Source organism: Mus caroli, unplaced genomic scaffold (genome assembly GCF_978045245.1).
Source record: "Mus caroli unplaced genomic scaffold, Mus_caroli_1 scaffold_16, whole genome shotgun sequence".
Lineage (NCBI taxonomy): Eukaryota > Metazoa > Chordata > Mammalia > Rodentia > Muridae > Mus > Mus caroli.
Window position 1 is genome coordinate 28,136,601 of NW_028227271.1, and position 24,832 is coordinate 28,161,432.

The 24,832-nt window shown below is 44.6% G+C and overlaps 1 protein-coding gene across 3 annotated transcripts; it reads right to left on the reverse strand.

The window, feature by feature from the left end:
* Nucleotides 1-14,274: 14,274 nt before the first annotated feature.
* On the reverse strand, nt 14,275-23,202 carry Znf623 (zinc finger protein 623). 3 transcript variants are annotated; one of them, XM_021183330.3, is made up of 2 exons: nt 23,039-23,202; nt 14,275-16,551 (listed from the first exon to the last, which is right to left on the reverse strand). In XM_021183330.3, exon 2 carries the CDS (start codon nt 16,476-16,478, stop codon nt 14,979-14,981), a length of 1,500 nt encoding a protein of 499 aa, XP_021038989.1. In that variant the 5' UTR covers nt 16,479-16,551; nt 23,039-23,202; the 3' UTR covers nt 14,275-14,978. The 3 variants fall into 3 exon arrangements, with proteins under 3 accessions (XP_021038989.1, XP_029326012.1, XP_085687686.1); XM_029470152.2 differs by lacking the exon at nt 23,039-23,202 and adding an exon at nt 22,748-23,025; XM_085831560.1 differs by lacking the exon at nt 23,039-23,202 and adding an exon at nt 22,579-23,006.
* Nucleotides 23,203-24,832: the final 1,630 nt, after the last annotated feature.

Genomic DNA, 24,832 nt, shown 5'->3' on the forward strand with positions numbered 1-24,832 from the left:
TATAGGGGTATTAGCCCATTACCTTTGGAAATATCACTGGATGCAATAGCATAAAATGTAATAAAGGATGTTTAGTATAGTAATTGATAGTATAGTAATTGATAATCATCAATTAAACCAGAATAACTGCATCTAAGAATGGCCCATTCATCTATAGTAGCACACAATATTTGCATTTGTGCGGCAGTATATGGAATAATTATGCTATCAGGCATTTTTCCAAAGTGAGTAATTGAACTTTTTATACGTTTATGGGCCATATTTACCACCATGGTGAGATAATGCTCTATAGTCTTATTAGGGGATATATGTGGATATATCCATACTATAGGGCCATCTTGCCATAACACAGCAGTTGGCAAATTTATGGTTCATAATATGCATAGGTACAAAGGTTCTTGCTCATTTATACGATTTAACTGCTTTTTGGATCGATCTTTCTACCTTCCTAAGAACATCAGAAGCCTCAGGTGTTAATTGTCTCAGTGAGGTAATACGTGATTCTCCTTCTAAAATTTGAAATAAAGGTTTTAATTCCAAAGTAGGGATCCTTAAATAAGGTCTAATCCAATTTATATCTCCTAGTAATTTTTGAAAATCATTTAGTGTCTTTAAATGATCCTTTCTTATACTAATCTTTTGTGGGGTGACACACCATAAAGTAATAGTGGCTCCTAAAAAATGACTAACATTAGACTGCTGTACCTTTTCTGGTGCAATAATCAAGCCATTATTTTTTAAAGTTTCATTAAGCAAGCCATAAGCTTGCTGTATACTTTCTTCTTCAGGTCCACAAATCACAATATCATCCATATAATGACAAATTTTTAAGGAGGGGAAACCATCCCTAACTGGTTGCAAAGCTTTTCCTACATATAACTGACATATGATAGGGCTATTTGCCATTCCTTGGGGTAATACCCGCCATTGATAACTTTTGTCAGGCTCCATATGATTAATAGAAGGCAGGGTAAATGCAAATCTAGGTTTATCTTTCTTATTTAATGGAATGGAAAAGAAACAATCCTTAATATCTACTACTATAATTCTCCAATCCTTAGGTAGAGCTGAGAGTAGGGGGAGTCCTCTTTGTACAGGACCCATAACTTGCATTTGTGCATTAATGGCTCTTAGGTCATGTAACAATCTCCATTTACCTGACTTCTTCTTTACAACAAAAATAGGGGTATTCCAGGGTGATTGCGTGGGTTCCACATGCCCCAGGTCTAATTGTTCTTGTAACTAATTTGTCTTTCAGTCTGTCCAATGTCCAAATAAATGTCCGTCAGTCTAAGTCCAAGAACATAGAACAAGATATCAACAAACACAGAGAAAAACAATCACCACACAGACAGCTGGACCCTGCCACGGGTGGGCGTCCTGGTCCAATAGCACAGAGAAAGACAATCAACACACATGGGCCCAGTTACAGACACCAGATGCTCCTGCCCATATGGCAGGAGCCAGATAAACCAGATTATAGCAAGACTCGGCTCCTGCCGATATTGTCTTGCAATTTTCAGAAAGAGCAGAGCCTTCCTGGATTCCTCCAGTGGGGTGCTGAAGCGCCCTTCAGTCCCCCCCACGGTCTCAATATTAAGGCACGTCTGCCCGTCACACTTGACCACACCAAACACCGCAGGCTCTCTGAGCCTCCTAACGCTTGCAAGCAAAAGTTCACACAGACTTACAGACTCAGACTCTGAGGAACAGCGAGGCCAACTGGAACCGCTGTAAAAGCTCGAGACCTCCGATTGATTGACAGCTCCAGTGTGTTCCCACAAGGAGTCAGCCCATCACTGACAACGATACAGAAATGCTGACACTCACCCCCACTCACTCGCCAGCATAGACTCTCCGGACTGCTCATTCCAGAAGCTGAGCTTGAGCATTGGCTTGCCTTGCTCCATCTTGCTAGTCTTTGCTGACCATGTATTGGTTTGCACTACATTACATTGCTGTACTTAGCTTGTGGTGTCTTCCTAAATAGAAACTTGTCAAAGATCTTCTCATGAGATTCCTGCCCTTGCTGATTCGAGAGTGTGTGTGTTATCTGCTGAGTGGACTGCCTATTCATGTTTGGTGTTTGCTAGTGGGATGGACTGTAAACAGTGAATAATTCACCTCGATGAACTATTTCTAAACAGGTTCACTTCCCCCATATCTTTATAACCTTTCATTTCCACTACCTCTGGTGGGCGGTAGGCTAGAGGGGCGGTTGAACCCTTATTATGGTAGGTTGTGAAATGTTGTGGATTGGCCTGATGCTGCCTGTGTCCTACTACTGTTTCCTATGTTCCAACTATGGTTGCCCCAGAGATGAAGGATTCCTCACATAGACCCAAGTGACACTATGTGACCTTGCCCCCAAGTTATTTCTGATTGGTGAATAAAGATGCCAATAGCCAATGCTGAGCAGAAGAGACATGGCAGATTTTAGGGTTCTTGGGCCTCGGGGGTTGGAGGAGAACCACGAGGGAGAGAAGGTGAAGAAGGAGAAGGAAGCCGCCATGGATTAGGTGAGTCATGAAAACGTGGTCCTGAGGGCTGGCCAACTGGAGTTAAGAGCAACCCAGATGAAACATGGTAACTGATAACTTAGGGTTATTGATAGGAAAGTAGATTCTAATAGCATAGAGGGTAGGCAGCTGCCCAGCTCTTGTGTTGTTTAAGGCTTACTGTAAAAATAAAGGTTGTGTGTGTCTTTTATCCAGGAGCTGAATGATCAAGGTGGAGTGGAAACCCCAGATTGGGGGCTGGAGAGATGGCTCAGCGGTTAAGAGGCTCTGCTCTTCCAGAGGTCCTGTGTTCAATTCCCAGCAATCATGGTGGCTCACAACCATCTGTAATGGGATCCGATGCTCTCTTCTGGTGTGTCTGAAGACAGCTACAGTGTACTCATATAAATAAAAATAAATAAATCTTTAAAAAGAAAAGAGACTCCGGATTGGGATTAAACATTTCTACAACAGTGAAAAATAGCCCTCAACATTATAGATATATAGATATCTTCCATTTAGGTGTTGTGTGGTTTATCCATTTCTCAGTAGTGATGTTTGAAAGGTCTAGTCTCAAAGTTCAGTGGAACTGGATTTGGAAAACATTGGAGTGCTTTAAATGGGGCTTAATAGGCTGTTCTTGTAGGCATATGGAAGACTTTGTTGCTGAGAGTGATTTGAACTGTGAGGACCTGGCCCAAGAGGTTTCAGTGGAGAATTTCACCATGTGGCCTAGAGACTGTTTTTGTGGTATTTTGGTGACAAATGTGGCTACTTTTTGCCCTTGTGTGACAAGTCTACTTGAGGTTAAGGTGAGGATACTTAATTTAATTGCATTGACAAAGTCTCAAAAAAGCCCAGCAGAGACTTTGTTCCCTGGTGAAGTCTCATGAAGAACATTTTGAACCAGCATAGCAAGCTTAGAAAGGAAAAATATAAAATATATGATTCAAGATTAAAGGGGCACCAGGAAGTGAAATGGAACCAAATCCTGTGTTCAAGGATACTAAATTGAATTAAGGGAGTGGTGACCTTGGGGAAAGATCCTACCCAGTTAAGTCTAGGTCCAGGCTCCGTAATACAGGCTTTTAATCCCAGGAGGCAAAGACAAGCAGATCTCTGAGTTTAAGTCCAGCCTAGAACAGAGCAAATTCTAGGTGAAGAAAAACTTAAATCCAGGTTTGGTGGACCACACCCTTAATCCCAGTGTTTAGGAGACAGGCATGCAGATCTCTGAGTTCAAAGTCAGTCTACAGAGCAAGTTTCAGGACAGCCAAGCTTAGGCAGTGATGGAGTTGGAAAACAGAATGTCATATGATATGGTCATAGAAACAGAATGGTGATAATGTCATAGAACAAGGGGCCTGTGTTCAAGCCCCAGGAAGCTGCAGAACTCGGCAGCTTTGGCCATGTGGCTTTGGGTTTAGAGTCCAGAATAGAAGGCGTTAGTGGGATAATTAGTGCTGGTTAGCTGGAGCTCAGAAATTAGCGGAGATAAAGAAGAGACCAACATCACTGAGGTGACATCTTCTAGAAAGTGTTTTCTGAGAGTCCAGAGAAGCTGTGTTTCAGAGATAGCCAAGGTTGTACCTTGGGCTGCAGCTGGACTTGGTTGACCAAGCCAGCTCAGTCAGTCAACAGGTTCTCCAGGGCAGGAGCAAGGATTAAAATGAAGAAGACGATTAGACAACAGTGTAGCATGACCACAATCAGTTCTGAGGCTAGTTAGCTTTATTTTTTCCCAGTCTGCTCTATTACCATTTTAATTACATGCAGATAATAAGGTCAGTTCTAGGTTGAGAAACAAGCAAGACAATAAACACAAATAGTCAATAAACAAGCAAGACAATAAACAAAGTCCTGTGATCACTGTTTCTAAGGGCTTATCAGGATGACCAAGATATCTGATCCTACTTCACTGTCCTAGCCCAAAGTCACATTCTTGCCTGAAACGCACTTTTTTTGTTCTAGCCTAAAATCAGATTCCTGCCTGAGCTTACTTCCCTGTCCTGGCCCAATGCCAAATTCATGCCAAGTTTCTATAGAAGCACCCCCAAAAGCTTCCCACATCTCCCCCATTTTTTATTTCATAAACAAGACTGCATTTGTCTTAGGTTCTTTTTTGTTTTGTTTTGTTTTGTTTTGTTTTTTCGAGACAGAGTTTCTCTGTGTAGCCCTGGCTGTCCTGGCACTCACTTTGTAGACCAGGCTGGCCTCCAACTCAGAAATCCGCCTGCCTCTGCCTCCCGAGTGCTGGGATTAAAGGCGTGCGCCACCATGCCCAGCTGTCTTAGGTTGTTCTTGAAAGACTCTGAGAGGAGCCCCTCGCTCAGGCCTCAGGACAATAGCATACACCCAAGAACTCACAACAGACCAAGCTTGCCTTTCTGACTTAGGTTGTTAAGGCTTTGTGCAAAACTTACCTGTCTCTGACTGCCAGCCTGTTAAATTAATAACTGTGACTCGGGGGGAGGGTGTCCATTTTTAGTTTCAAGCCATGTATTTTGGCCGCCAACATGTTGATGTTGTTAAAGGCAAGCTTTATCATAATGGGCAAGAATAAAAGTATTCCCAGGACAAGAAGGGCTAGCATGATCAAGCTGTATATGCCATTCTTGAAGCTTGACCAAGATGGAAATACTGACCTCTGGCCATGAATAATTTTATCAGCAATATCAGCAGCATCAAAGCTCAGCAGAACAGCATCCTTTAAATTCATAATCTCTATATGCAAAGTTAAAACATCCAGAGAGGTAATAGAATTATGCCAAATACCCTGCAAGTGTCTTTGAACTTTTTCCCAATTATAGTGACTACCAATGTGAACTTTAGAACCCAGATCCATTGGTATTTAGCATGACACTCAAAATGGCTTCTTACTCTTTTTTTTTTTTTTTTTTTGGTGGTTTTTCGAGACAAGGTTTCTCTGTGTAGCTCTGGCTGTCCTGGAACTCACTTTGTAGACCAGGCTGGCCTCGAACTCAGAAATCCGCCTGCCTCTGCCTTCTGAGTGCTGGGATTAAAGGCGTGCGCCACCACGCCCGGCTGGCTTCTTACTCTTAAACCTGAACCTCCTCTCCAAATAATTTGAATAGCATCATTAAGAGTATCAATCGGTTGTTGAAACACCTATCTAAATCCTCTTGAATACTCAGAATATTACTAACTTTTTTTGCTTAATGATTAACAAAAGTAGCTGTCTTAGTTTTTTGTATAAATACAGAAAGTGCATTCTCTATCAGCTGCATGTGTAAACTTCGAAGAAATACAAAAGCATGCATAGAGGCAAATTGTAACAACTTGTCATTTGGATAATGATTATCAATCTTGCCTAAAAAAATTTGCACATGCAATAAGTCAAATACCAGTATTCTGCAATAACCAATTTATTTCTTATCCCAATAAGGAATAAATATTTCATCAGGTTCTTTCCCAAAATGCTTTCATGATTCTATCCTACAGTTCTGTATTAACACAGCAACTGTTTCATAATAGGGTGTTAAAACTACTTGGAGACCAAGAAAAATGAATTCACATTATTGGTCCCTTTCGCCAAACAACTGCTGTGGGCACATGAGAAAGTAGCAAGAACACAAACAGCCACCAATTGATCGTAGTCTATATAATGTATCTGTTGTTGACTAGTAGCTGCCTCTACTTTCTGCAAAGCTATTCATCCCTCATCAGTTAATTAGGATATGTGTCCCTCTTGAGAAGATCAAACAGAGGTTTAAGTTCTCCTATGGTCTTAAGATGAGGTCTTAGCCAATTAACATGTCCTAACAACTTTTGTTTTTTTTTTTTTTTTTAAAGATTTATTTATTTATTATTATATGTAAGTACACTGTAGCTGTCTTCAGACACTCCAGAAGAGGGCATCAGATCCCATTACAGATGGTTGTGAGCCACCATGTGGTTGCTGGGATTTGAACTCTGGACCTTCGGAAGAGCAGTCGGGTGCTCTTACCCACTGAGCCATCTCACCAGCCCCCTAACAACTTTTGAAAAATCTTTAAAAGTAAACTACCTTTTCTTATTTGACTTTTCTGCGCCACAGTTTGTTTAGGACATAACTGATGTCCCAAATTCTGAAAAGGATATTGCCTTTGGATCTTTTTTGAGCAACAACCACTTCCCTAAAATTTAAAGCTCACTGTATAAGAGCAAAGGCTTGTAGTAAAACTCCTTCAGAGGGATCAGCTTATAAAATATCCATATAAGGAACAATATACACGGAAAGAGACAAAGTTCTAACTTCTTATATTGAAGCAGCGACAATTTTTTTTTTTTTTTTTTACATAACGAAGGGCTATTATTAACCATTCCCTGAGGCAAAACTTTCCAATAATATTGATTCATGGATTCTTTAAAATTACAAGCTCTCTAAAAAAAAAAAAAAAAAAAACCCTTTACAACTAATCAGGATGCAAAGGAACAATAGAAAAACAATCTTCCAAATCCATAATAATTCTATAAGGATTTCCTGCAATGGCAGCTGGAGTAGGCAAGCCAGGCTGCTATGCCCCAGCAAGCTCCATAGCTTCATCAATCCTTTGAAAACCCTGCAGCAATCTCCACCTGCCCGCCTCTCCCTAATAACAAATATGTGTGAGTTAGAATCAGGAGCCTGTGATCGAACTGCAAACTGCAGCCAATGGAACACTGGCGGTTCAGCCAAAATCTTCAAGTTTGCTTTGCAACACCAGAGCACAACCACAACTCTGGAAAGCAAAACTCTACCTCCATCAAACAATCCAGTCTCTCCAAAATCAACCCCAAGTGCATCGCCCCCATGCTACAAAGTTTGGCTGCCAGTTCCTGAACATGCGCAGGAATCTTAATCTTAGGGTGGAATAAAAGAAGCAGGCTTCAGGCTGGTGAGATGGCTCAGCAGTAAGAGCACCCGACTGCTCTTCCGAAGGTCCTGAGTTCAAATCCCAGCAACCACATGGTGGCTCACAACCATCCGTAACGAGATCTGACTCCCTCTTCTGGTGTGTCTGAAGACAGCTACAGTGTACTTACATAAAATCATAAATCTTAAAAAAAAAAAAAAAAAAGCAGGCTTCAGGTAAGAATCGGATTTGGGGCTTGGACAAGGAAGTGGGGCTCAGTTATTTTGGTCATTCTGACAAGCCCTTGGAAACAACTGTCATAGGAGTAATCACAGGATGTTGTTTATTGCCTTGCTTGTTCCTCGGTGTACTGCCCACCCTTAATATTTGCATGTAATTAAAATGGTATAAAGACAGATGGGGGGGGGATAAACCTACCTTAGCCTCAGAGCTGGCTGAGGTCATGCTACAATGTTGTCTAATTGTCTCTTTTCTTTTTAGTCCTCACTCCTGTGCTGGAGAACCTGTTGACTGGCTTAGTCACTCTAATATCTCAAAGAAACACTGCCCTAAATCCTATCTTTTATAAGTCTGGTTTCTAGGATAAAATTACATAAAATCGGCAGGGCAGTGGTGGCACACGCCTTTAATCCCAGCACTTGGGAGGCAGAGACAGAGGGATTTCTGAGTTTGAGGCCAGCCTGGTCTACACAGTGAGTTCCAGGACAGCCTGGGCTTAACAGAGAAACCCTGTATCGAAAACAAAAACAAAAACAAAGAATGACATAAAATATTACCTAGCTTAGAGGTATCTTTAGAGACCTGTTTCCCTGGGTAGGCTCACGCCTCGTGGTGGTGTTCTGAATGACTCCAACCCTGAGTTACCAGTTTTAAGCCAACTTTCTGTTACCAAAGTTACAAATTTCTAATCATACCCAATAACTTATAAGCCAATAATCTATAACCAAGACATGCAGAGCATTATTTATATATTTAAAACCAGTCAGAAACAAGCATGAAGTACCCACACACATCTTATATATTTAGACCAGACAAAGTTTTCTTACTTTTTATAGCTGTAATTTCAAGAAAGGAGCACCTTGACACCTGCTGGACCCAAAAATCACAATCACAGAGATTTTTCTAGGAGAAAACAGCCATCAGCTTCTCTACCATAGAATCGGAGAAGCTGCTGGCCCCTTTAAGAGTGGCTTGTGCAGATAATCAGCTCCTAGCAGGGCTTCTCCAGCTATGCTGGACTCCTTGTAAAACCTTGTAAACACATACACTCTAAACACATACACAAAAACATTTTACCAGGTGCTGGGATCCAAAGGCCAAATGGGACTGCTTGTTTTTTATGTTTTGTTTTGTTTTGGTTTTGGAAATGAGTTAAAATTAAATCAAGGGGTGACTGAGCTGCAGATAAAGTTTTAGCCATTTTCTCTTTTGAATATGAAACACAGAGCAACAATCAAGCAATGAAATGAAGACACAGACATAAACTGACAGACATGGACAGATTGGCACACCAATGACAGACAAGGGAAAAGACAAGACAGACAAGACAGAGAGGGAAGAGAACTATATGTCCCACCAAAGGGACCCAGATATCCCACCTAAGGGACCCAGAACCAGAACTAGCATGCCTCCAGTAGGAGCCAGGGAGGAGGCAGGAAGTCTCCCAACCTCCCCCTGTCCCTAGGAGAGCTCTGAAACAGCTTACCTTCATTGTCCTTCTCTTTCCACAAAACATCTTCCACTCAAACCCATTCTCTCTCGTGTCTAGAGTGTAAACTATTTCTAGTCAGTGTCCAGAGATAAAAGCATCTATGAGAATTATCTTCACTTCTCTAGACTTTAGCATAACTCTAAACACATACACAAAAACATTTTACCATCACCTTGTCTTTTTTTTTTTTTTTACATGGTTTATTCTCTATTGGCCCAAATCATCTTTTACTTTCCTTTTTAAGTTAAGTGATTGAATGGGTCTCAGAAGAGACTTTGAACTTTGGACTTTTAACATTGTTGAGACTGCTATAAACTATGGGGATTTTTGAAGTTGGACTAAATGTATTATGCATTTGCTATATTTAGGTATGACCTCCCCCCATAGACTCATATGTTTGGACAAGTCTATGGAGGCCAGGGAGGGAGTGGAATGTGATGGTTTGTATATGCTCAGTCAAGGAGTGGCACTATTAGAAGGTGTGGCCCTGTTGGAGTAGCTAAGTGTGTTACTGTGAGTGTGGGCTTTAAGACCCTCATCCTAGCTGCCTGGAAGTCCGTATTCTGCTAGCAGCCTTCAGATGAAGATGTAGAACTCTCAGCTCCTCCTGCACCATGCCTGCCTGGATGCTGCCATGTTCCTACCTTGATGATAATGATAATGGACTGAACCTCTGAACCTGTAAGCCAGCCCCAATTAAATGTTGTTCTTTTAAGAGTTGCCTTAGAGCCGGGCGTGGTGGTGCACGCCTTTAATCCCAGCACACGGGAGGCAGAGGCAGGAGGATTTCTGAGTTCGAGGCCAGCCTGGTCTACAGAGTGAGTTCCAGGACAGCCAGGGCTATACAGAGAAACCCTGTCTTGAAAAAAAAAACCATGAGTTGCCTTGGTCAGGCTGGAGAGATGGCTCAGTGGATAAGAGCACTTGACAGCTCTTCCACAGGTCCTGAGTTCAATTCCCAGCAACCATGTGGTGGCTCACAACCATCTGTAAAGGGATCTGATGCCCTCTTCTGGTGTGTCTGAAAACAGCTACAGTGTACTCATTAAAAAAAAAAAAAAAAAAAGAGTTATCTTGGTCATAATGTCTATTTACAGCAGTTAAACCCTAAGACAAAAGTTAGAGTTTTCAGTAATGATGTATACATTGTATTGATTTCCCCATAAACATATTATTTTAATAAATATCTCATGAATGAGTTTCATTTTTTTTTATTTTGGGATAAATGGGACTCTGTTTATTACTGATTGCCTAGAACTGTTGAGAGAAAAATGCCAGCAATTATTATAAGCCAGAATTTATTTATATGTGTGATTCTCTGTGCTAATGTCTGAGCCGCCTTTCTGGGTTGTCCACACGTGGTTTGTTCCTCTTTCGAATCCTCACATTTGATTACTGTGATGCCTTCATCTTTGTACTGTAGGTTGTCTATTTCATTGTTACAAATTCTGAAGGTCGGGACTGGGTCTTACTTAACCTGTACGTGCCTTCATTATACTCCAAAGAAATTACCATCTAGTGGAAGACAGAACATTTGCAAGCTGGCTGCACACCGCATTCTCTGCTCATCTGAACCCCGAAAGCAGAATCTCTACACTGCATCCCCATGTACTGAGGTCAAGAAAGAACTCTAATTGGAAATCGTCTCTACCGATTAGCTTCACTCTGCCATCAGTCAGGATTGCCAGATCTAATGGACTCTTGTCTAGCCATGCGACCTTTGATGCAGAGTGACTATCTTTCCACTTGGCACTTTGCATCCCTCTCCTCACACTGCTGCCCACCTTTGGGACTCCTTTCTGGGTGGTGGTGGTACATGCCTTTACTCCCAGGAATTGTAAGGCAGAGGCAAGTGGATCTCTGTAAATTTGAGGCCAGTCTGACCTATAGATCTAGTTCCAGGACAGCCAAGGCTACACAAAGCAACCCTGTCTCAAAAACACAAAACTTTTAAATTGATGTGTATGGGTGTTTTCCCTACATGTATGTCTGTGTACCATGTGAATGGCTGGCACCCCAAGGAGCTATAAGAGGGTGTCAGAACTGGAGTTGTAGATGATTGTGGACCATTGTTTAGATGCTAGGGAATGCACTGGGTCCTCTGGTGGAGCAGGCAGTTCACGTAATTTCTGAACCATCTCTCGAGCCACCTGAGCTCAGCTTCAACACACATACATGCATGCAGGATGAAAAAGGACTTTGAAATATGTTAGCTTTTCATCACTGTGGCAACATATTTGAAGATGACACAAATGTGGATTTGTTTGTGCTCGGTTTCAAAGGGTTTATTTTTAGTCCATGAGGTTAGCCTCACTGCCCTGGGGCTGTGGTGAAGTAGAAACACCATGATAAGCAGGATCAGGTAGCAGAAGGGGCTGCCACTTTAGGTAGTAGACAGGAAGTGAGATAGGAGGGTATCTAACGGTACAACATGCCCCCAGACTGACCTACAGCCCAGCTCCAGCTTCTAAGGGGCGTTCAGATTATAGGTGGGAACCACCTTGCTCAGTTTGGGAAACCTGTTTTAACTTTTATTATTTACTATGTGTATGGGTGTTTTGTGTGTGTGTGTGTGTGTGTGTGTGCACCACACGCATCTCTGGTGCCCATGAAGGGGCAGAAGAGGGCAGTGGATCCCCTGGAACTCAAGTTAATGACAGTTCTATGCTCCCAAGTGGGTGCTAGGAATCAAACCCAGGTCCTTTGGAAGAGGAACCTGTTAAAACCTAGGTAAAATGTTAAGGCCTAGATGGAATGTTACTGCTCAGGTAACGGTTACCTGGCTAGCCTGCCATTTTGTTTTGTTACTAATACTCTAAGGAAACTTTCTTTTTTTTTTATCATTATATAAACTTTTATTATAACAATAAATAATAAAATAATTTATAATGATAATAGTGGAAGTGGAATGAGGAGGCGAATTCTAACTTGTACCAAATACAAACTCAGTACTTTTTTTTTTTAAAGAATAAAATCATGAGGGAGAAAAAGCAGGGAAAATTTTTGAGAAATGGCACTACAAATAAAACTATTTAAAGAAAAAGTGTGAGGTATACCTAAAATAGCCAACTTATATCAAAGAGAAACATTGACGATACGTGACCAAAACATGAACTATTAAAAATACCTACGTTTTCTGGTGCACATTCACAATGGATTTACAGCATGTCTGCATCTGTTTATGATTTATTTATTTCTGATTCACTTTTCTTTGGTTATTTGCCTACACTGCTTTTTTTTTAAAAAAATTTTTTTATTACGTATTTTCCTCAATTACATTTCCAATGTTATCCCAAAAGTCCCCCATACCCTCCCCCCCACACTCCCCTACCCACCCATTTCCACTTTTTGGCCCTGGCGTTCCCCTGTACTGGGGCATATAAAGTTTGCGTGTCCAATGGGCCTCTCTTTCCACTGATGGCCAACTAGGCCATCTTTTGATACATATGCAGCTAGAGTCAAGAGCTCCGGGGTACTGGTTCGTTCATAATGTTGTTCCACCTACAGGGTTGCAGATCTCTTTAGCTCCTTGGATACTTTCTCTAGCTCCTCCATTGGGGGCCCTGTGATCCATCCAATAGCTGATTGTGAGCATCCACTTATGTGTTTGCTAGGCCCCGGCCTAGTCTCACAAGAGACAGCTATATCAGGGTCCTTTCAGCAAATGCTTGCTAGTGTATGCAATGGTGATAAGGAAACTTTCTATGTTGTTTCTGCTGTTACTAGGAAACTTTCTTATGCCTAAGTTGATTATTGTGGCCTATTCTATGCCTTTGGAAACTAATCACGATATAAGTCAATAGAACTCCTTTGAATAGTAATAATATAGATTGGACCAACCACCTAGCAATACTTCCTGCACCTGTGTATAAACTTTTATGGTGTTTGCTTTTATAAGGTGCCCCTGGGATGGACCAACATAAGAGACACACCTGTACCAATATAAGAAACGACTTGGAGTCAGACTTTGAATTTTGAATGGTGGCTGAGTAAAGTTTAAGTTTCCAAGACCTCTCTGGGAATGGATATCCTCCTTGGCATAAAGAGACATGTATGTGGGTAACTGACATCTGGTTGACAAGTTAAGACTTAACGTTAGACAAGTCCCATCCTGAGAGACAAGACATGAATATCAGACAAGGTAAGTCCCCTGCCACAGTTGAATACCCCAACCAATGAAAACAGGAGTAATGTACAACAAAGACATGCTGTTCCTATGGAAACCCATCTCTAAATCCTGATTGGTGGAAGAACCTGGCACAGATGTTGGTGGATTTTAGGCTTAAAACCTCTGTGGGATCTTAACTCAAGGTCACAGTTCAGCTCCTGAGCCTGAATTTCGTCCCTGATCATTCCGTCTTGGGGTGTGGTGTTCAATAAACCATCCCTAGTTGATATGAACCTTCCTAGATCCACAGTGCCACTAGTTATGGCCTTATCTAGGGCCCTTTCAAGAACTGGAGCCCTTCACTCACTGTTCTGTGATCTGTCTGGCTTCCTTAGCACACTCCACTTAGAACGCATGGCACCTTCTTTCTCTCTTCTTTCAAATAGCTAAACGTTTTGGAAAATACATTTTCAAACAAGTGATGTTAGGAAGAGGCAGTTAGGCCTGGAGCTGTTAAAGCAGAAAAGGTGAGGTAGGTATGAAGGTACTGTCCTCAGAGTACAGTGGACAGCTCTAAATGAGACTGCGCCACACCAGGTGGGCAATAACTGCAGACAGGAGATTGTCAGCAACTCTTTTTTTTTTTGTGGTTTTTCGAGACAGGGTTTCTCTGTATAGCCCTGGCTGTCCTGGAACTCACTTTGTAGACCAGGCTGGCCTCGAACTCAGAAATCCGCCTGCCTCTGCCTCCCAAGTGCTGGGATTAAAGGCGTGCGCCACCACCGCCCGGCTGTCAGCAACTCTTAACAGGAACAGGTGTCAACAGGACTTGGAGGTCAGTACTTCCTAGTAAACAGATCACACTGATGGAAAAAAAAAAAAAAAAAGGACACCCACAGATGTAAAAACAGCAACACAGAACGGAAGCAAAGACTCCGGAGCACACACACATCTGTAGTCTCGGCACTCAGGAGGCTAAGGGAAGTCTGAGTTTGAGGCTAGCCTGGGCCACATGGTAAGACCCTGTCTCAAAAAAAACAAAAAAACAAAAAAACAAAAACAAAAAAACAAACAGATAAAGGATATGCCAATTACACAGACTTGGGATTTTTGTTTTGTTTATTGTCATGTGCGAGACACTAGGGACATAGGAGCCAATGACACATCCTTAGTGTCCTCGGGAAACAGCATAACAGGAAAGAGAAGGTTCATGATTGTGGTATTTAATAGCAAGTATAGTAGCAGTGGTGAACACTGAGCGACAGAAGCACAAGACACAAACCCAGCTCAGTACCAGGGAAGCACTTTTGGCCATGACGCCTGAGAAATGATACACAATGACCAGGAACGACTGGGAGACACCGGGACAGGAGTGGGAGCAGCCTGGAGGATGCGGTGGCAATCAACTAACTGCATTACCAGGCATCAAACAGTTGAGGAAGCAAAGGCCAGAGATGAGTCCCAGACAACAGGGAACCGACTTGCAGTTCTGCATGAGAAAAGCCCCTTTCTCTAACCTTTCAGACAGGGAACCATTTCTCAAGTCACAATACAGTTCTTCTTTGAAAGTACTTGAGAGTGTATTGTAACTTCAAATAAAATCTAGGAAATTCTTTAGAGGTTCTCCCTCAGTGAACAGCTCAAGATCAGCTGTCTAGTCCTTCGGCTTGCCTGCCCTGGTGACAGACAACAGACCAGTAACAGCCTATCAATGACTTGAAAAACTGTGACAATCCACATCTTCTAAGCCATATATGTACTAAGGATGCCTGTTTAAAAGCACCACCCGACTCAGAGTGACTGTCTTATAAATTATTTCCACAACACTCCCGATCTGTAGACCTCTCTCCTAAATGAACGGAGGTCTCACTCAGGGAAAGATCCTCCTGGTGGACAAGATCTGGGGGTGGGGTAAGATCTTTCCCAAGTTGGCTATACGTGTAGAGCTTCTCTTCCGTGTGCATCTTCTGGTGCTGAAGGAAGTTGGATCTCTGAATAAAGCCTTTCCCGCAGTAACTGCACACGTAGGGCTTCTCCCCGGTATGAACAATCTGATGCAGCAATAGCTTAGAACTCTGGATGAAGGCTTTCCCACAGTCTTTGCACTCAAAGGGTCTGTCTCCAGTGTGGATCTTCTGATGCTCAGTGAGGTGGGCCTTCTGCAGAAAAGCCTTCCCACACTCCTTGCACTCATACACCCGTTCACCAGTGTGGATCTTCTGGTGTCGTATGAGGTATGAGCTCAGAAAGAACGCCTTCCCACATTCGTTACACTCATAGAGTTTCTCTCCACTGTGGATTCTCTGGTGCTGAGTGAAGTTGGATGTCTGACTGAAACGCTTCCCACACTCAGTGCACACGTAAGGCCGCTCTCCGGTGTGAATCCGCTGGTGCTGAATGAGTTTTGAGCTCCGAATAAAGGCCTTCCCACACTCCTGACACTCGAAGGGCCTCTCTCCAGTGTGAATCCTCTGGTGCTCGATGAGGTCCGAGCGGTGTCGGAAGGCTTTGCCACAGTCTCTGCACTCATACTGTTTAACTTCTGTGTGGATCTGGTAATGGCGGATAAGGCTTGAGCTCCGAATGAAGGATTTTCCACACTCGTTACACTCATAGGGCCTTTCTCCTGTGTGAATTCTTTGATGGCGAATGAGTAAAGAACTCTGACTGAAGCCCTTCCCACACTCTTTGCATTCAAAAGGCCTCTCCCTAGTATGAACCCTCTGGTGTCTAAGCAGGTCTGAACTGTGACAAAATGCTTTTCCACACTGTGCACACTTGAACGGCTTTTCCCCAGTATGGACATGCTGATGCTCCCTCAGGCTTGCGTAGTGAACGAAGTCTTTCCCGCACACGTTGCACACATAGAGTCTGTCCCCAGTGTGGACTCTCTGGTGTTCAGTGAGGAGGGAGGTCTGACTGAAGCCTTTCCCACAATGATCACATTTGTAAGGCTTCTCCCCCGTGTGAGAGATCTGATGCGGAACTACATCTGAATTAAATGGGAAGCCTTTGCCACCAACACCACAGGAATGGGCCTCCCCATCTATAAGTTCTCTCTGAAGTATAAGAAGGTTTGAGTTGAGAATGGGATTTCTTCCTGACTTACTACACGTTTGGGCTGTGTCTCCTGTTTGAATCTTCCAGTGGGTCACTGTCATCTGAGTGAAGCCCCTGTCTTGAGAGGAGGGACTCTCCAGGCTCTGCTTTTCTGGGTTCCCCAACAGCTGCGCCAATCTGTCTTCATGAAATTCCCGAGACTCAGAGGCAGAGGGCTCCAGCACTGTGAGTTCGTCTGACATCATCTTATGTGAATTTTCATCCCCAGAAATTCAGGCTTCCAGATCCCCTTCTTGCCACTGGCTCCTACAGGAGAATCTGAAATGAGAAAAGAAGCTGGTCTTTCCCCTTTGGTAACAAGAACGGGCCGAAGGTGTGAGGTTAAACTGCCATCCGACTGAGAGAGGAAGCATCTCCTCTGCCCACACTTCTGACCTGCACTGTTACCAGCCCCAATCAGTCACCCACATGGGAAGGCTTCCTGCGGCCCGACCTGTGATATGGCCAACCTTAGGACAAATAGGCTGTGCTACACAGCACTCTTCTAACTTGTGTCCTGTGTGGGTGACAGAGGGATAGGGATATAGTCAGGACTCTACTTAAAAACCAAGACATGTAATTCCAAGATCACTCAAATAAACTCTATCACTCATACTGCCCACTACCCTCATTCACATTCTGGACCGTGTGATCTATATCTTGTCCCTACCCAGAATGCATCTCACTTTAGGCTATTTGTAGCATGCAGGGCCTCAGTGCTAGCAGCATTGCTGACCTATAGTGACTGAGCCTGAAGCCAAGAATCTCCACACTTCTAACCTCTCCCTTTCAGTGGCCTTATAATCTGGTTCCCTCCGTGACATCCCTTAATGATTGGAGTGATGCCGGCAGTTCCCGTCCTAGGCCTCACTGGCACACTGCTCTCACTTTATTTATACTTAGCCCCCATAAATGGTTGGGTTCTATACCCAAAAGTTAGCCTACCTCAGATAAGAAATGAACAAAATCAAGCAAACACACAAACACACACACACACACACAACCCCTACATTTGTACCAAACATGAACGTGTCCCTTTTTGGAGGAAGGGCCATTCATTATTCCTTGAAAACAACATACTTACCTACCTGTCACAATGTATTAGGTGTGATAAGTAACAGAGATGATTTAAAGGACAGAAAGCTGTAAGTAGGTAAGAGAGCATACAAACATTACACATTTTCTCCTTAAGACGGGGTCTCACTCTGTGGCACTGGCTGGCTTAGAACACACAATATGGACCAAGCTGGTCTCAAACTCACGAAGATCCACCTGCTTCTGCCTCCCCAGCGCTGAGACTAAAGGTGTGCGCCGTCACTCTGGTAACTACAGCGCTCTGAGAAACTCCAGCACCCTTGGTTTCGGTACCTGCAGTGAGGAAGTGGTACAGAATCCTTTCCTGCACCTCACCTGCCCTTTTCTTCCCATCACCTGTGTGAGACCAGCTCTGGCTAGATCCCATCTGTTTTGGATCTGTCTGAACTCTTGCTCTCTACACTGACAGCCCTGACACCCTAAGGGTGTGGTCAGCCATGTTCAACACTCACCCAACTCTCCTTTTCTTTTTTTAATCCATCACTGGAGCTGTAGAGACAGCTCAGAGGTTGAAGATACTTGCTGTTCTCATAGAGGACCCAGGTTCCCAGCCCACAAACCAATGGGAGTTCACAACTGTCTGTGACTCCAGGGGATCTGATGCCATATTCTGACCTCTGTGGGCACCAGGACCACATGTGGTACACACACACAGACACACACACACACGAACACACACAGACACACAGACACACACACACACGAACACACACACACACACACACACACACGAACACACAGACACACACACACACACACGAACACACACAGACACACACACACACACGAACACACACAGACAGACACACACACACACACGAACACACGAACACACACAGACACACACACACACACACAGACACATAGAGGTAAAACACTCATATGCATAAAATAAGCATTTAAAATAGCCAATGCTTTTTCCTACCCCTTAACCCTTACTTCAGTGAGAGGAAAGGCAGGGAGACAGGAATGGCCGCTTCCACCACTGACCTGTGTTCCCATCAGTCTTCCTCCCTCTTGTTTCAGGAGTCAAGCTGTACTTGACCTGAAGAAGGTCCTCACCTCCACTTGCTCTAGACCTTCTCCCATCCCATCTCATCGAGCCACCGCTCCCTCCGTCTTGAGATAAAAGCCTCTCTGCTCCTCTAGCCTGCCATTCCAAGTCAGCACACAGTAATGCGAGTTCTTCCACTTAACTGGGGAAAGGAAGCTGGAAGTGACACAGTAGGGAACAAGAAGAGGCCTTGACATCCTGTAGGTGGAGTATCAGCATCTTACTTTAAAAAACTAAATGGGGGGGCTGGAGAGATGGCTCAGCAGGTAAGAGCACTGACTGCTCTTTCAAAGGTCATTAGTTCAAATTCCAGCAACCACATGGTGGCTCATAACCATCTGTAATGGGATCTGACGCCCTCTTCTGGTGTGTCTGAAGACAGCTACAGTGTACATAGATATAATAATAAATAAATCTTTTAAAAAAACTAAATGGTACACCTATCTAGTCTCAAGTACTCTGGGGAACGTACCAATTTCCTATCTCAAAGAACACGAATACCAACCTAACTTCCCGAGTTCTAGTTCCTCTCCAGTTAACTGCCTCTCCTCTCCACAATGACACTCAATGGTCACCGAGTTTATTTTACATCTCTCCTCTGTTACTTTTAAAAAAAAAGATATTATTTATTATGTATACAACATTTTACCTACATGTTTGCCTGCAGGCCAGAAGAGGGCACCAGGTCTCATTATTGGTTATACAGCACCATGTGGTTGCTGGGATTTGAACTCAGGACCTCTGGAAGAGCAGCCAGTACTCTTAACCTCTGAGCCATCTCTCCAGCCCCTCCTCTCCTTTCTTATGGAAAGGACCTCACTGGGGTCAGACTCCCAATAGACTATAGTGTCACCAATGTTGGCCACTTATTCAATCCTACTTCTAGCATTGCCTGTCACCCAGTGACTTACTCATCAAGTCACCTTGTCACAGTGCTCCTGGGACAGCCTCTATTAGCTTTCTCCCTCACCAGTTACCTCCATCCCAGTGTTCAGTGAAGACAGTGGAGCCTTGCCTCCGTCTCTACTGACCTACCTTGGCAGAGCGATGGTATCTACCATTGAGAATGTTTTCCTTCTGAGACTGGGCTCCTGCTCCACCTGACGCCTTCTCTTGGGCTTTCTAGAGTTTTCACACTCTGACTCATGCTCAGTCTGCCCCGTCCGTGGTGAAATCCCCACCACGTGCACTTGTTTGGGCCATAATCATCCTTTATTCACGCCCCCCATTTATTGCGCTGTTTGACCTGTAGGCCAGACCATTATCCTGCACCCTGCTCCTGTCTCAGAACCTCAATGCTCCCTCTACTGGTGTCTCTCAAGGCACCAGGGTGACAGTCTTCTAACCTGTCTTCACACTCTCTTCTACCACGGCCTTTCTATAAAGCCAGCAGGCAGACCCTTTCAAAGCATAAATGAAATGGTGACTTTCTATTTTAAACCTTTCAAGGCTCTCCAATTCCCTCCTACCACCATTCTTCCCCAAGTATGTAGGTGAATTAGCAGGAACACTTGAGTCACTAGACAGTTGTGGTGAATATGCTTGGCCAGGGAGTGGCACAATTAGGAGGTGTATGTGGCCTTGTGGAGGAAGTATGTCACCGTGGGGGTGGGCTTTAAGAGACCCTTTTTCTAGCTGCCTGGAAGATAGTACTCTTCTCCTATTTGCCTTTGGGACAAGACAGAAAACTCTCAGCTCCTGCATACCTGCCTAGATGCTACCATGCTCCCACCCTGATGATAATGGGCTGAACCTTTGAATCTGTAAGCCAGCCCCAGTTAAATATTGTCCCTTACAAAAGTTACCTTGGTCGTGGTGTCTGTTCACAGTGTGAAACACTAACCAAGACAACACTTGAGCTCAACCTTTCCCATCACCCCTTCTAAGAGCTGGCTGTTCTCAGGGGCCAGTGCTCTGCTCTGCTCCATGCAAGCTTGAAGCTTCAGAACCCCTAAAGCTACAGCAAGGCAGTGCTGCCAGTCCGTGGCACCAGAGTCTCACTGGCATTCAGTATAAGGAAGTTCAAGGCAACCCAGCTAGTCACAGGGTTTGGAAAGGACCTGCATACGCTCACGTTTTAGAAACCACCAATGCCTTCTGACTTTTATTATTTTATGGAGTGCTAAGGATAGTGCTCTACCAGTGAGCTACACCTCAGCCCCTTATATCAGACTTAGAATGACGACGCTATCTGGACACAAGCCTGCAGCTGTTTACAAGAATAGCTTAGAACCATGTGTGCCTCTCTGTGACTTTTACAACTCGGCAGCTAGAGATGGCTGAGCAGTTAAAAGCATTGACTACTCTTCCAGAGCACCTGGGTTCAAGTTCCCCAGAACCCACGTAGCAGCTCATAACTCTGTAATGCAAGTTCTAGGGGATACAACGCCCTCTTCTGGCTTCTGAGGGTACCAGGTACACACATGATGGACAGACTAACAAGCAGGCAAAACACCCATGCTGCAAGATAGGATCAGTGAACACCAAGATACTGTTAGCTCAGCCCTTAGCACACACCTTTAATCCTCCTGGCTGGACTACAGACACACCCGTAGTTCACACTTTTAATCCCAAACAATGAAGGCAAAGATAGTTTGTACAAGGAAGCACCCATGTTTGGAAGTGATGTCTGATTGAGAGACGGACAAGGTGACAAATCAAGAAAGATTTGACAGAACAGGATATACCAACTCTTACTAGAAGAGAAAAGAAAGGGAAGCCACTTAAGGGTCCCGCAGTCTAGAGAAAGAAGAGAGGCAGGTTTACAGTCAGGTTGAGGAGAGAACGAGCCAGAAGATTAGAACAGAGTACCAGACTTAGTTGGAGGCCAAGCAGAGCAATTCAGAAGCCAGACTGAGTCAGTCAGCTGGGAGACAAGTTTGATACAGAACAGCTGAGTTAAACCAACCAGGAGATTCCAGAAAGAACCAGAAGGGATGAGCTTATTCAGCAGCAAGTCTCAGGGGCTGAAAGCAAGTTTAGGCCTAGATTAGATTGGACAGAGACTAGAAGCTTCCAGGACTAGCTTCCAGGACAAGCTAGCAGATGGAGGCAGTAAACCTTAGAGACAAAAATTCCATCAGGAGAATAAAAACCAACATTAGACACCCATACACATAAAGAAAAACAGGAGCAGGAAAGTTTGCATCTCTGCAGCCTTGGGAATAACCAGGCAGGCGGGCCTCGACATGGTGTCCCTGGCAACCTGTGGATGTGCCACTGCAGCTGTGGAGGTAGCTGGGTGCTGTGTGTGCAAGGCATGCTTATTTGAGGTCAAAAAGAATAGAGCCAGTGACTGGCTGCTCTCTTAGGACTCCTATTCCAACCTCTACCTCTAGCCCCTACATACAAGGTCTCCTGCTGCCACAAAGAGTCTTCTTTTCATAACAAGCCCAGGGCCTTTTAGCAGCCATTTTCCATAAGCCAACAGAGCAGTCAGAAGGGCTCTGTGATTTACTTGAGAGGCACCACTTTGTTCTAGCCCACTGCTTCTCTGGCATCCCATCCACTTCCAGATCAAACCATAAATCTTATAAGGAGTGGGGGGAGAGGGGGAGGGACCTTTCCCAGGTCTACCCTCTCTATATATCATCCTCCAACGTATTCCAGAACCAGAAATCCACCCCCAAGGCTCCAGGAGTGTCCAGAGCTGCATGTGTTGGCCTGTGAGGTTTCTCTATACCTCCCATATGAAAAAAGAATGCCATCATTATGCCAAGTATTAAAACAGATACAATGCCACATCCGTGACAGGAACAAAGGTCTGCTCTTTGCCTTAAAACTTGATGTGTGTGTGTGTGTGTGTGTGTGTGTCTGTGTGTGTGCGCGCGCATGCGAGGGGGGAGTCTGATTTCTTCGTGAGCAGAAGACATTTGTTTCTTTCATTGGGATGGGTCTCAAAGGACTGATGTCTAGAAGTGCACAGGGCGACTGTGAATATCAGCTCTCCACCTGGAAAACTACTTGAGTTTAGAACTGTTCTTCTGCTAATATCCCGGGAAACCTCTAGCATAGCATTCAAGCCCTGGGGACTCCTGGACCACGGTGGGGCAGGGTGCAAAGAGGACTAAATGTTTCTGGCATTATCACAGAGATGTCATAGACGTTGATTCAGACACTTCATGGAATAGGACAGCTTGTATGACACCTGACCCCACCTAAGAATCCTCCTTCATGTCATACGGAGCTGATTCTGTCCAACACACATATTATCTTCAACCCCTGAAGCACTGGGGTGCCTGCATTGCATCTCCTCGGACAGAGGCCGAAACGACTGAGGGAAAGCAGAAGGGCAAAGTCCAAGCCGAAGAGCAGCGTGGCGCGCACCTGCATTCCATCACCTGAGCAGCTTAGCCTTCAAGCAGCCATCGGGGGTCCGACCTGCAGGCGCCGAGGCCGAGTGTGCAACCCTCGAGGGCCTCGATGTCTGCGGACGAGCGGTCCATGCATCTACCGCCCGCAGCTCGGCGAGGAATCGCAAGGCTCCGGCCCGAACCAAGCGAGGAGCTACGGACAGAGGCCAAAGCGAAGTGCAGCGGGCCCGGTACACTAACCAACTCGCTGAGCCCCGCCGGTCACGAGCCCGCCCACCCGCGCGAGCCGCTCCGCCTCACTCACCCGGAGCCCGGCGGCGAGAGGACGGCGCGGAACCAAGCCGAGCAGCATCCAGGCGGGCAACCCCGGGCGGCCACAAAGCCCGCACCGCTGCCGCACGCCCCGGCCGGAAGCTGCCCGAGGCTCCGCCCGGAGGACATCCGTAGGCACTCTAGGATAAGAATGGGGGCCGGGGCCGTCTCCGTGTCACAGACTTCCGGGCCAGATTCCTGCGGTCAGCCGGAGGACCCAGTGCGCAGACGCGGTGGCTGAGCGCCCTGTTTGCGCACGTGGGTGTGGGATTAGCGGCGAGGCTAGGCAGTAGATGTCGCCAGACTTCCCTGGAAGAGCTGGGAAAGGCAGGCTCTTTAGAGAGCTTTTAGTAAAGGTTTCTTGTTGGTTATTAGTGATGGTTCTGTACGTAGCTTTTGGTTGTAGCTTTGGGCATTTAGAACATCTTTATCATTATCTTATGTGTGTATGCCTATGGTGGAAGGACAACTTTGAGCCGCTGTGCCTAAGACACATCTTTGTAATAAACCACTGGAGACTCAGAGTAGTGAAATCGGGACAGTTTATTTTACAACTTTGCAAAGTCAAGTGTGAGCCTAGAATGTCAAGCTCACTGATGGAGGCAGAGATTTATTTTATTGTGTGTTTTAGTGTTTTTTGCATGTGTGTATGTCTGTGTACCATGTGTGTGCTTGGTATTCTTGGAGGTCAGAAGAGGGCATTATATTCTCCTGGAAATGGAATTATAGACACAGTCCTTAGCTGCCCTGTGGGTGGTGGAAATCAAACCAGGATCCTTTGGAAGGGCACCAACCAACTGCTTGATCTTAACCCCGAGGAATCTCGTAGAAGGTACAACCGTAAGAGTCATCTAGGTCTTAACAAAAAAAAGTGTGTGGGTTTATCTCTATATTTTATATCCTGTTTTTTAAAAAATCTGCCACTGAAACTGCACAATGCCAAGCCTCAGCTGCCCTCCATGAACTGTTCATGTCTTCAAAACCAATAAGTACCACCTGGGTGACTCTTATGCTACCAAGTTCAGCTGCCAGCATGAGGGACAACCTTGGCTGCTTCTGGAACACAGCTTCTGTGTAACTCTTAGGAAATACTTAGAAAGTTTTTACCTCAATGATGCTAGTTTCTTCTTAATCACTACTAATTCTTCAGCTGCAGCTGACCAGCATCGAGTATCACAGCAAAGCAAAGGTTTCACTTTAGTAGTTCTGGTATCTTGTTTATCACTGCTGATTCTTCAGCCTCTGCTAACCTGAATCCCAGAATCTTAATTCAAAAATAACAAATGGTCCCAATGGAATCTTGGAGCTTCACTCTGATACTTACCAAGGCAGGGCTCCATCTTCGGCACTGCCCTCAACAGCCTTATGTCCCAAACTCTTACAGAACAGCTCACTAAGCATTAGACAATTTTCACAGCCCTTCCCCAAACAGCATTATCTGTCACAGAAACACCCCACAATTCTGGTACCAATTTGTCTTGGGGTTTCTCCTGCTTCAATGAAAGCCCATAACGAAAAAGCAAGTTGGAGAGGAAAGGGTCTATTTGGCTTACACTTCCTCAGCAGTGTTCATGACTGAAGAAAGTCAGGACTGGAACTGAAACAAGACCAGAGCCTGGAGGCAGGAGATAATTCAGAGGCCATGGAGGAGGAGTGCTGCTTACTGGCTTGCTCAACATGGCTTGGTCTTGTTTCTTATAGAATCAGAACCATCAGCACTGGGATGGCACCACTTAAAATGGATTGGGTCCTTCCCCCATCAATCACTAAGAAAATGCCCTACAAG

Bases quoted from the DNA above. Each gene is read 5' to 3' on its own strand.
- Znf623 (XM_021183330.3), bottom strand. From the start codon at position 16,478: ATGATGTCAGACGAACTCACAGTGCTGGAGCCCTCTGCCTCTGAGTCT.